The sequence below is a fragment of the Nicotiana tabacum genome, chromosome 20 (assembly GCF_000715075.1).
Source record: "Nicotiana tabacum cultivar K326 chromosome 20, ASM71507v2, whole genome shotgun sequence".
NCBI classification, from domain to species: Eukaryota; Viridiplantae; Streptophyta; class Magnoliopsida; order Solanales; family Solanaceae; genus Nicotiana; species Nicotiana tabacum.
Window position 1 is genome coordinate 70,064,734 of NC_134099.1, and position 13,397 is coordinate 70,078,130.

The 13,397-nt window shown below is 36.4% G+C and overlaps 1 protein-coding gene across 1 annotated transcript; it reads right to left on the minus strand.

The window, feature by feature from the left end:
• Positions 1-6,752: 6,752 nt before the first annotated feature.
• LOC107758936 (ankyrin repeat-containing protein At5g02620-like) lies at positions 6,753-10,546 on the minus strand. Its single transcript, XM_016576784.2, has 4 exons — positions 10,339-10,546; positions 9,348-10,156; positions 8,547-8,956; positions 6,753-7,765 (listed from the first exon to the last, which is right to left on the minus strand). Exons 2-4 carry the CDS (start codon positions 9,679-9,681, stop codon positions 6,887-6,889), a joined length of 1,623 nt encoding a protein of 540 aa, XP_016432270.2. The 5' UTR covers positions 9,682-10,156; positions 10,339-10,546; the 3' UTR covers positions 6,753-6,886.
• Positions 10,547-13,397: the final 2,851 nt, after the last annotated feature.

Consider the following 13,397-nt stretch of genomic DNA (forward strand, 5'->3'; position numbering starts at 1 on the left):
CCTTCGTGCTTTACACCCAAATAACATGGCACAACATCACCCTTTGTGCTTTTACTCTCAATAATATGGCATAGAATCATCCTTCGTGCTTTACACTCTCCCTCGCATGATAATGTATATATAATGGCACGACGTCACCCTTCGTGCTTTACACTCTTCCTTACCAAGCATATGTATATCAATGACAAATAAGACATGAAGCATAAATAACGTCAAGGAGAGTGTTTAAACAAATATTCCCAATGAATCCCAATCACAACTTCCAAGCCAACAAGAGTTCAATAAACCCTCAAGAACCTTATTATTCAAGTATTTCAACAAATCTCACGAATGATCTACAACAGGAGTATTTAATCTAGCATCTCAAGAATATCGGCCGTAGCAATGTATGAATGATTAAGCATAGTGATGACTAAATTAGAAATATTAATGTTTCTCAGAATTTTCGTCAAATTTTTCAAGTTATAAACAGGAACATTTTAGATCCCAACATTCATACTGTGAGAAAAACACTCAAGTCATTAAATTCAACACCACAGCATGGTCACGTTATTCTACAAGACACAATTTATAATATAATTAACCCTCGAGCATGGTTAACCCTGGCACATGCATATATGATCGTCACCTCATATATGTATAACTCCCGCATGTAGCAAACAATGTCAAATAGTAGAAAAATTCACTCAATAAAGTTAGGCAAGACATTTACCTCAATTCGGCTAATTCAATACTCAATTTAGCTTTTTTCTTTACAAATTACCTCTGCTCGGCGCAATCTAGCCAAGGACGACTTAAATACATCACACAATCCAAGAGAAAATAATTTCAATTAATAAATCTGTGATTTTTATACAATTTCTCAAAAGTCAACAAAGTCAACCCTCGGGCCCACCCGGTCAAAACCTGGGTCCAAGGGTAGATCTTGACTACCCATAGCCTCAAGAGTCCAAATACGTGCTTTGTTTCCAAATCCGAGTCCTATTCAATAATCAAATCCCAAATTTTTATTTTTTAAAACTTTGACAAAATCCCCATAATTTTCCCTAAATTTCTCATGAATTTGATGTTAAATCTTATGTATAATCATGAAATATAGTTGAGAATTGATTAGAGGTACTTACCCAATGATTTGGTATGAAAATCCCTTCACAAAATTGCCTCCCATCGAAGCTAGGGTTCAAAATATAACAAAACAAAGCTAAGTCTCGGAATTCTCAGCTATATGCAGGCTGCAAATGTCTCATTTGCCACATGGGGTTCGCAAATGCGAACAATCTGTCGCAAAAGCGAACCAGAGCACTGCCTGTCAAGGTCGCATTTGCGACCCAATAATTTGCAAATGCGAATACCATCTTGGCAGGGTCCTCGCAAAAGCGAACAACCCCACTTCGCAAATACGAAGGGTTTCTTCGCAAATACGAATCTTCCCCAGCAGCCCAAATTTTGCAAATGCGGCCTAGCCGGCCAAAAATTCCAATCATCTGAACATAGCCCACATTCACATCTTACTCATCATTTAGTCATCCAAACACTCGCCGGCCACAAATTCCACTCATAGGGACACTACCGGACGTATAAGTCCAAAAGCATATGCACACACAACCGAAATTCCCATTCTCAAGCTGCAGTTAAAACCCGGTCTCAAGTCCTCCAGACTAACCCATCATCAGTACACAAAAATCACATCTCGCACCTCATCCATGGAATCACAAGTCGTCGATGCACAGCCGATATCGAGTGCTCACATGTCGTGGAAGGAATTCAAAGAGTTACGCTTCAAGCTGAATCAATGTAGCACGATAAGAAAAGAAAGATGAGAAGTTTATCCTAAATGCCCTGTAGCCTCTCAAAGATAGGTATGGACATCATCATACCGATCCGCAAGACTCTACTAGATACTTGCTCACGACTCGTAGAATCTATGAATCTAGAGCTCCGATACCAACTTGTTAAGACCAAAAAACCACTAATTGTGATGGCACCTTACTCGATCCGCTAGGTAAGCCAACTAATAGAAAATACAATTCAAATGAGGTTATAGGAAAATAGGGAAGAATTATCTGAATATTTAAAAATTAACCCAAGAACTGGTAGTACGAATCATGAGCTTCTAAGACTTGAAATTTACAAAGCTGATACAAATAATTACACGATCTGTTTGAAAGTTACATAAACAGATTAGCAAAGTTTAAAACTACCAAGGACAAGTGACAGCTATATCCGAAATGCAAGAACATCTTCAGAGTCAGCTCCCGATATCACCAGCAGCTTCGCTCTAAAAATCTGCACGCAAGGCGCAAAACTGTACTATGAGTACAACCGATCCCATGTACCCAGTAAGTATCTTGTCTAACCTCGTCGAAGTAGTGATAAGGCTTTTTAGTTAAAAGATACTCATTGATAAAACCTGCACTAAAAACCAACAATAGAACTATACTACGATATAACAGAAAGGAATACATGAAACGAATATACAAAACAATAACTGAGTGATAACAGAGATCACAATTTAGCTACTTCCAATACCTCGACCAATCTTTCCCTTAGAACAAAAACCAATAAACCACGACACTCACTTTATAACTTTCATAGCACGAGGAATGTACTTAGATATCAAGTCAATTACGTGGCAACACCCTTCGTGCTTTTATCTCATCCTCACCCAATAGACGTATAAGAGTACCAACCGAATGACAGAAATACCGTTAACAAGAATTACAAAGTAGGAAATATACAAGTAGCAATAATGAACGAGGATATACGTGTGGGCAACAGAAATAGACAAGGCAGAAGGCATACGAGTACTGACAACAATTAGGAGACACGGAATATCAACTTCAACTAACTAGTATGGTGGAGGTCTAGGTACAAGCATAACAAATAAGAAAAAAACACATGATCTTTACAAGTTAACAAGTAGAGGCATGAACGACTAGCATAATAGAAAGCTTGTACTAAAGTGCAACAAAATAGATACAACATGAGTGTAATTATAACTATAGGAAATAGCCATGGTATGTGCAAGTTAAGCAAGTAGAAGGTATGAGCAACACAACAACAATTGAGATAGAGATCAATGACAGAACAATAGCAACAAGTCACATCAGATCTATAATTATGACAATAATAGCTCAAGGTAAAGACATGAACAAAAATACGGCAAACACATATCACAACATAATGTATGTCCCACATCCTCGCCTGCACGGAAACACCCATCGTTCCATAATCTCAAGATAATATAGAAGCATAACAATATAAATAAAGTGGCACGGGATCACCCTCCGTGCTTTACACTCTCATAACTTGGTAAGACATCACCCTTCTTGCTTTTACTCTTAATGATATGGCACGACATCACCCTTTGTGCTTTACACTCATATAACATGGCACCACATCACCCTTCGTGATTTTTCTCTCAGTAATATGGCACAGCATCACCCTTCGTGCTTTACACTCTCCGTCACATGATAATGTATATACAATGGCACGTCATCACCCTTCGTGCTTTACACTCTTTCTTACAAAGCATATATATATCAATGACAAACAAGGCAGGAAGCATAAATAACATCAAGGAGAGTGTTTAAATGAATATTTCAAATGAATCCCAATCACAACTTCCAAGCCAACAATAGTTTAATAAACTCTCAAAAACCTTATTATTCAAGTATTTCAACAAATCTCACGAATGATCTACAAAACAAGTATTTAATGTAGTATCTCAAGAATATCGACCTTAGCAATGTATTAATGATTAAGCACAGTGATGACCGAATTAGAAACATCATTCTCAGAATTTCCGTCCAATTTTAATCAAGTTATAAATAACTACACTTTAGTTCCTAACATTCAATTCCATATTTTAGTGATTTAGGAGTCAGGTAAGACATGTAGCAAGAAAGTCACGTGGTTCTACAAGACACAATTATAACATAATCTACCCCGCATGATTAATCCTGGCACATGCATATATGGTCGTCACCTCATATATGTATCACCCACGCATGTAGCAAACAATATCAAATAGTAAGAAAAATTCCCTCAACAAAGTTAGACAAGATGCTTACCTCAATTCGGTTAACTCAATACTCAATTTAGCTTTTTTCCTTTACAAATTCACCTCCACTCGGCTTAATCTAACCAAAGACGACTTAAATACATCACACATTGCAAGAGAAAATAATCTCAATTAATAAATATGTGATTTTTATACAATTTTTAAAAAGTCAACCCCTGGGCTAGCCCGGTCAAAACCCGTGTCCAAGGGTAGGTCTTGACTACCCATAGCCTTGGGAGTCCTAATACGTGTTTTGTTTCCAAATCCAAGTCCTATTCGACTCTCAAATTTTATTTTTCAAAACTTTGACAAAATCCTCAATATTTTCCCAAAATTTCTCATGAATTTGATGTTAAATCTTATGTATAATCATGAAATATAGTTGAGAATTGATTAGAGGTATTCACTCAATGATTTGGTATGAAAATCCCTTCACAAAATCGCCTCCCATCGAAGCTAGGGTTCAAAATATCACAAAATGAAGCTAAGTCTCAGAATTCCCAGCTATATGCAGGCTGCAAATGTCGCATTTGCGATATGGGGTTCACAAATGTGAACAATCTATCGCAAAAGCGAACCAGAGAATTGCCTGTCAAGGTCGCATTTGCGACCCAATACTTCGCAAATGCGAAGACCATCATCTCGCAAAAGCGGCAGAGTCCCCGCAAAAGCGAACAACCCCACTTCACAAATGCGAATCTTGCCCAGCAGCCCAAATTTAGCAAATGCGATGGCTGCTTCGCAATTGTGACTATCGCATTTGCGACAAAAACATCGCAAGTGCGATGACACCAGTACCAGCACTCAAAAATCATGAAAAATTATTCCGAATCCAATCCAAAACTCACCAGAGCCCCCCAAGATTCCAAACCAACCATGCACCGAGGTCCAGAAACACAATACAAACTTGCTCGCGCGATCAAATCATCAAAATAACCTCTATAAGCATGAATCCGATGTTAAAACGCATTAAGATCAAAGTAAACTTCAAGAACTTCTAGAATAGTAACCGAGCGTCCGAACCATATTAAATCAACTTCAAATGACGCCAAATTTTGCAGAAAAGTTCTATATGACGAAACGAGCCTACTCAAGGCTTCAAATCATGCCTAACAACCTCGAAACAATGAATCGCACCTCAAGTCAAAAGCAATGAACTTTGAAACTTCAACTTCTACAATCGATGCCGAAACCCATCAAATCACATCCAATTGACCTCAAATTTTGCATACAAGTCACGTTTGACGTTACGGACCTACTCCAACTTTCGGAATCGGAATCCGACACTAATATAAAAAAGTCCACTTCCGGTCAAACTTCCCAAAAATCCAACTTTCGCCATTTCAAAAATAATTCGACTACGAACCTCCAAATTACAATTAGAACGCGCTCCTAAGTCCAAAATACCCAAAGGAACTAACGAAACCGACGAAACTCCATTCCGAGATGAAATGCTAAAAAGTCAAACTTGGTCAACTCTTCCAACTTAGAGCTTAAATCTTGAAGTTCATTCTTTCAAATCGATCCCGGATAACTTGAAAACCAACACCGACGATTTACGCAAGTCAAAAACTCAAAATACATCATGGGGAGATACTCGAGCCTTCAAAATACCGATCAAAGTGCAGATGCTCAAAACGACCAGTTGGGTCGTTATATGAGGGCATAAACTATCGCCCAATCTAAGTTCAAGCTGGGCCATAACGTATATATATTCACCGGGCTTAGACCATGTCTCCGGAACAATCTCAGTACCTATGACGCAAGACGATTCCACATATCAAGGTCGGAATGAGATTGGGTATTTTCACGTCTTACGATAGTACCCGACTTGTCTTGATTTACGATTGATGAACAATAAGGAAGATGACCTGGGATCTTTTGTTTCCAAAGAATATCGATTCTGCATTTTGATTTTCACATTGATCTCAACCATGCTCGGAAAGTCCTTTTCAAGTCTTCTCCAGAAAGATTGACTCGACAAATAAAGTATTGAATTGGCGAAAAGTTTTGGGAAGGTAGAAAGATATTTTCAAATCAGTTTTCAAGTTTGTGTGCCGCGTGTTAAGAAGGCAGAGACCTCCCCGAGCTTCGCCCTAATTCCCATCTAAGGTTGAATAAGATTAAATTAGTCTCGCTAATATATATAATGCACTTACCTGCATTTTGACATAACTTACCTACAATTAGTGTACTTACCTAAATTAGTGCACTTATCCTAATTTTGACATAACTTTACCTGCGTTTATTAGACAAATTCTATGCTTTGGAACTGTAATATCATTTTGTTTGAAGTAGGACAGAAACAATATGTGAGACTAATTTGATGCATTATGCTACTACTGGTGCCTATTACACAAGAGAAAAGTACCAGTATCTAAGACTAATTTCATGATAATGTGATACAAGTCATATTTTTCTTTAATCGATAATGGTAGTGTCCGGATCAGCTTGAGCGCACATATTAATTCTTCCAACGGTACTTATTACCTCACATTACCATATGTATTTAGTAACTTTGCTCACCAAAACTTAAACAGATGAAATATACCAGTAAATCACTTGAGCATATTTTTGTCGTTGCTAAGCGTACGAATCAAATAGGTGCAACGGCTCCTGATACCAGAATGAGATTGAATTGTGAGCGATTCAGTCACTGTCACTTAGAGCAAAAATGATTAACCAAAAATTTCTTGAGGTAAAGAACTACCGTTAACTTGAGTGTGCACATGAAGATAAAGCCAAGGGCTTCCATCACCCCACAAAAAAAGAAAAAAGAAAGAAATGAATTACAATATGGGGCTGGATTCACCAGAAAACTGTCTATATAGCATATATTTTCTTGTATTCATTGTTTAGAGCATCTGAATCTGAGAGGACTGATGCTGACCAGGACCGCGACCTGCTGGCCAAAGAGTTCCTTCGTATGCTCCTCTTGTTCGAGGACCTTATCCTATTCATAACGACCCAGTAACACATCGTTCCAATAGTTGTAGCCATTATGCTTGCTCCTATTATGGACACTAATATAGGCATCCATAAATTATCGTCGCCAACAACAACGTACGATAAAGACAAGTAAGCCACTGAAACAAATAAACATGCCACCCACATTAGCTTGTTTATAATTGACATCATCTTCTTCTTCGCTCTGCTTTCTATTACCACGATTGTTGTTTGGACAACCACAACAGCAAGAGCGATGAATAAGGATATGGAGTCAAAGACGAAGAAAACCAGAAATGCTGGATTTGGACCGATATTTGCTTCTCCAAGGGAATGATCAGGTGGGATATCATCCGGATCATCGACCCATTGACCATTGATTTGAAAGATTGCACCAAAGGCTACTGTGGCAATGAGCACCGCGACAACTGTGGTAGAATTGATTGCATTGTTAAGGCCTTCTGCATGCATTTTGTACACACGCTTGGCGATGTCTTGTATACGTCTTCTTGTTAGGCGTGTAGTTTCCAATTGATAGTGCACCCCGTGCTTTATGTCACTTACAGTTTGCTTCAACTCTCTTGCTGGATTTGTTGCCTGTGGCTTGATGGATCTAGCACTTTGAACACCATGTTCCTGCAAGATGGTTCCTAATTCAGCCTGTCCCAGTTTCTCCGCAGTGTCGAGGGCTGTCTCGTTGGTCCTATTGACGACTGTAGTGTCTGTTTCATTCTGCACAAGCAGCAACTTCACAATCTGCATATGTCAAAACAAGTTCGAAATGAGCTCTCAATATATTCCACTCGCGCCTAATCAATCCCTTCAATAATTTTCCAAGAAACCAAGGCTCTTTTGACATCTATCCCAATGCAAATGATATATTACTGACAGAAATAGGGTTGAAAGGACTTTCGATTTATTACATAAGCTAAAATATAACAGCAAATTCTTCGGAATTTTGGTTGTTAAAACCATAAGAGTTTTTAATGACATTTCAGCTAGGAAATCACTTTTTGGCTTCAAAAATATTGCTACACAATTCCATTTTCCGCTTAAGGATAAAGATTGTAATCTAGTGTGCTTTTCTATGCATAGTGATAATTTTACCTTCTGCATAACAGATACTTCAATAAACCTTGCATCCACAATGTCGATCTCGTTTATACTTTTTTTCTAGTTATGTTTCAACATCTGTAATTCCCACTACATAAATTCTGAGGAAGAGTTATTGGGATCTCTTAAGTAACAAGAGAGCAGAAGATGAACAAAAAAGTCGAAGAAACAAAAGTTTCTAGACACTAAATAAAAGAAAATAGATCCATGTCTTAGATTGATAAACAAAGAGTAGTCTACAACTGAAACATCACGAGAGCAGTTAAAGTTTCAAAGCAAAATTCTCGCGTATTAGACAACGGACATGTATTGGACTAAGATGAGCTTAAATGGATGATAAAGATTTATTTAGCCGGCCCAAGCTTTCTTGGCATTGAGGCGTACGTAATAATAGTAGTTGTTGTATAAGAAAAAAAGAAAATACCTGATCCCTGCCTTTCCGAGCAGCAATATGCAAGGCAGTATTGCCCTTGTTGTCAACCATATTTATCAAAGAAGGATCAGCTCTAATCAGCTCCTCCACAACCTCAAGATTTTGTCCTTTGACAGCCATGTGAAGTGCAGTCTGTCCCTTTTTATCCATCCTAGTTGCAATCCCTGGCTCCTTACTCAATAGCGCCTTCAAAACCTGCACATGTCCATTTCTTGCAGCAGAGTGCAATGCCGTTTTCCCATTACTTTTAGCTATGGTGGCTAAACTGCTCTCTTCCTCCAATAGGTAATTCACCACCTCTATATGCCCTTGGTTTGCTGCTGTATGCAAAGCTGTAGTATTTGAAACATCGACGGTCATTGAGAGCTCTGGATGTGCTTCCATTAATACCTTCACCACATCTGCAAAATTACAAATTCAACTTCATAATTGACATGAATAATTATGCTATAATGAACATCAATAGTAATTTAAAAGCATTCGTTTCCTAGGGTGAATAGGCGAACACATTCCGTTCTACTGCTACAACACTTGATTTTTGTCATTAATATTTAACATCATAGTATTTACCATTTTTACATCTTCTAAATTTATAAGTGTTTTTTATTATTTTATTTTAATACAGAGACAATTCCTTAAAATCACTTGAACTAGACATCAGAAAATGGAAAAGCAAGCCGGTGTAATTCATACTAACATCAACAACAATGACAACGACAATAACAATAACAACTGTGTCTCAGTCCCAAACTACTTAGGGAACGATAAGAGCTCATACTAACATCAACATACCTAAATCTCCTTGTTTGGCAGCAATGTGCAAAGCATCATAGCCGTTCCTCGCTTTTATTCCGGCAGCAACAAGATCATAGTAATAGATCATCTCCCTAACCAACTGATAATAACCATATTCTGCTGCAACATATAATGCAGTTTCCCCAGCAGAATTTTGCTTTATTATCAACTCTGCCAATTCTTCCTCCTCTGTCTTTTCAAGAATCTCTCTTATTGCAACAATATTTCCAGCTCTAGCTGCTGCATGCATGGAACTGTCATCCCTTTTCCCTGTTAGTTGTTTTGTCATCTTCTTCCGGGGCGCCACCGGCTTAGGTGCCGGTGCTTCCATCGTATACAATTCCCCTTTCACCACCCTTTAGTTTGTACAACAACAACAACGTCTCAATTCCAAATTAGTTGGAATCAGCTATATGAATCCTCAGTATTCGTTTCGCTCCTTTCACCACCCTTAAGCCAATGCAACAACAAGAACTACGTCTCAATTCCAAATTAGTCAGATCGTCTATATGTATCCTCAATAACCGTTCTACTCCATTTGGATCGTTTCTTTCAACTACGAAATAATTTGTTTTTAGGACAAATTAAGGACCCTGGCATATGCTAATCTATATGAAAAATCCCTTATTTTCTTTCCCTCAAACACCCAAATCAACAATCAAATTTTAAGACACCAAGAGAGCTTCAGAAACCAAAAGGGAAACTCTATCAATCTGAAGCCAAATGTGAGAATCATACATCTCTAGATTCATCAATGGCAAAAACTTTAAATTTCATTCCCAACCTTTTTGAGCGAAAATCAAGTCCTGATAACAACAATAACAAAACCATGCATTAGCATTAGCATTCTTTGAGTATGAAGAAAGAAAGACATTTGTTTTCACTGCTTAACTTCTCCCACAATTTTGAAATTTTGCTTTCTTTTTCATTTCTATATTACACGTAAAAAGATTGCCAAATTCATAAAAAGAAAAGGGAAATTATTTACCTGGGCTAAAAAGAGTTTCCCCTTGCTGTTTTTTCTCCTTAAATACCAAACCCCATAAGTGATCTATCTGTAAATTATTTTCCAATAAATAGGAACAAGGAGGAGAAAAAGTGCTAGAAGTTGAGAGAAAGGGACATTTATACAACAAACAAATTTTAAAGAATCACACCCAAAGCTCTTGAATCCTTAAAAAAAGAACCATAAAAATGGCTCTTTGTAAAGTTGGTGATGTTGATAGTTTGGATTTTGAGAATTTAAAAAAATAAATATTTGTGGGTGATATTTCTTTTCCTTTTTTTTTTGTCTTTTGTATTTAGTTGAGAGACAACAGAAGAAAACGCTAATTCCTGTGGTGCTGGGTAAAATGAACTAACCATATTACCAGAACCACGCGCCAAGTGTTTCTTGGTAAAATTGTTTTTCAATATCTGAATAAAATATTTTTCTTGAAAAATATCTCTACTAAATGAGACACTGCAATTAAAATCTCTTTTTTCGTGTAATTTTTTTTTCCAACTGCTTTATGGTATTGTTTTGAAGTCCGACTAATTTGATCTCGTGTTGTATAAAATTTATTAAAGGATAAGCGCTCTATACTAGTTTTTTTGTTTTCAAAACTTGAGCTGGATGCATCTAGTTAAAGGTGAAGGGATCCTATCATCCTACCACAAACCTCGACAGTAAATTAATAAAAATATTTTATATTTTTTCTTGAGAAAATATCTCCACCAAATGAGAGACTGCAATTAAATTTTATTGTTTTACGTCACTTGTTTTGACTACTAGTAATATGTAAACATTATTGATAATCTTTAATCATAGTTATTATCATCACCCTTTCGCCATTCTCAATTCCTCACATACTAATTCTAGTTAATCATATCTATCTTTATACTGAATGAAATACTGACTATATAATTTCTTAAGGTAAAATAATTTTTACCGATATATTTTTCATGAAAATTCGTCTTATACCAACTACACCTAAAACTATAATTTTTGAAAACTAATAGATTTATGATTGCATAAACAATGAATAAAAATATAAATAAATATGATATGCTTCAGTACAAGGTTTATGTTTTTTTATTTAATATCTTTGATGGTTTTACCTAAGGATATTATATATTGAAGAAAAACAATTGTGAAACTATGACTGGTTCTAGTGTAACGCACTAGTGGGATGCTGCTTACTAATGCGAAAACTTTCACTATCGTCTAGAACCAGTCCATGTGAAATGTGGGTGTCAAAGGATACTCCTATAATAAATAAAATATCTTCTAGTTCAATGACGAAATTCTCAAATTACAATATGATTTCTTTACAACTTGTTTGAATTGTTGTAATTATATGTCAGTTTCATAATATATTGTATCGTATTGTATTGTATTATATTGTTTGATGAATACAATGTTTGGATAGATTGTATCATTTGCCGTCGTTTCGTGATGTCACGCACCCATAATATGAAGAATAAACTTGCAACATTACTAAAAAAAAAGGATAAGGAGTAGAATTATTATATAAAAAAAGTAGGATAAAGGATAAATATGACTATTTAATAATAAGGAATGACAAGATGAGAGAAAAAAGCAAAGAAATGATGTCACCATACCAAGTCCATCGTTCCATAAAGTGGCACTTTTCGTCGTACGTAACGACGGAATACAATAAAATTAATTTAAGTAATAATCAAAACAAATATTGTATTCAAAGTAACAATACGATACAATATGATATGTAACAACCATCCAAACATGCTGGGGAAATTACGGTCAATAGAAAAAGCATAAATGATTTTCAATACTATCAATTATTTATTTATTTTCATTTACATTCGGTCGGATAAAAGATCGCCTGAGTGAAAGGAAAAAAAACCTATATTCTTACGCGAGATGGGAATAAAAGCAACTAAAATCGAAACTTACGATCTAAATACTAATTAGTAACCTTAATTTGAATAAGGATGTCTAGTACAAACTTAAGTAGATATTAATACAATTAGGTTGGCGTATAGAAATATAGGACTATATGTTTTGTAGTATAGTTCAATTCAGAGAATGAATTCTGTGATTTATAAGCTTTTTATTATCTAAAAATAGAGTGGTTAAATTTCATAATAACTAATTAAGAAGACGATCAATTTTTCATTTCGCATTCCTCTTCTCAGCTCTTTGATTAACATCTTACTACGTGTAAGCAATTTCGATTATGTTGCATCTTCTGAACTATTCCCCTTCTCTTTCTTTCTCCTTGAGTTACGACAAAAGCAGCGACCAAAACGGTGGAACCTCTGTCACTGGTAACTCTATCTCGTTGAATGTAACGACTTGGCTGGACGTTTTGAGAATTTGCACTTTGCTCGATAGTTTGGGGACACAAGTAGCTTCGTATGCTGTATTAAGACTTGTGTGCAAAATTTGAGTTCATTCCGGATTGATTTGATATGTTTCGGCGCGAGTTTTTGGAAGTCGAAAGTTCGAAAGTTCATTAAGTTTGATTTGAGGTGCGTTTCGTCGTTTCGATGTTGTTATGCGTGATTTAAGGCCTCGAGTTGGTCCGTGGTTTGTTATGGGACCTGTTGGTATGTTCCTACGGGGTCCCGAGGGGCTCGGGTGAGTTTCGGATAGGTTTGTGCTGTGTTGCGCTCGTTTTTCTTATATTTCGACGTTGTTTCTTCAAGCATAAATGATACCACATTAAACAAATGAGCTCCGATTTCTGTTTTGATTGAAGCATTAGATTCGTATCGTAATTAAGGAGCCATAGCAAAAAGAATCGTCAAATTTGGACATTGTATGAAGATTTATGGTCATTTAACTAAGAATTGGGCCGCCAGGTATTTTTAGATTAATTACGAAATTGCTACTGACCTCGTATTTCAAAATCTGCACTATTTTCAAATATTGAAACCAATATATCTCCTTCATTATAAGGTCAAATGGAGTGATTCAAAAGCCTAACTTGACTGAAATTTCACAAGAAATCCATTGGAGGCATCACAAGTGAGTTTGAGAATCGTTTGGCATGCAAAACGAGATAGAATAGCTGGGCAAAA

Coding starts and splice junctions, on each gene's coding strand:
- LOC107758936 (XM_016576784.2), bottom strand. CDS start 9,681: ATGGAAGCACCGGCACCTAAGCCGGTGGCGCCCCGGAAGAAGATGACA. Junction 8,957..9,347: donor TGCCAAACAAGGAGATTTAG/GTATGTTGATGT, acceptor GTAATTTTGCAG/ATGTGGTGAAGGTATTAATG. Junction 7,766..8,546: donor CTCGGAAAGGCAGGGATCAG/GTATTTTCTTTT, acceptor TGACATATGCAG/ATTGTGAAGTTGCTGCTTGT.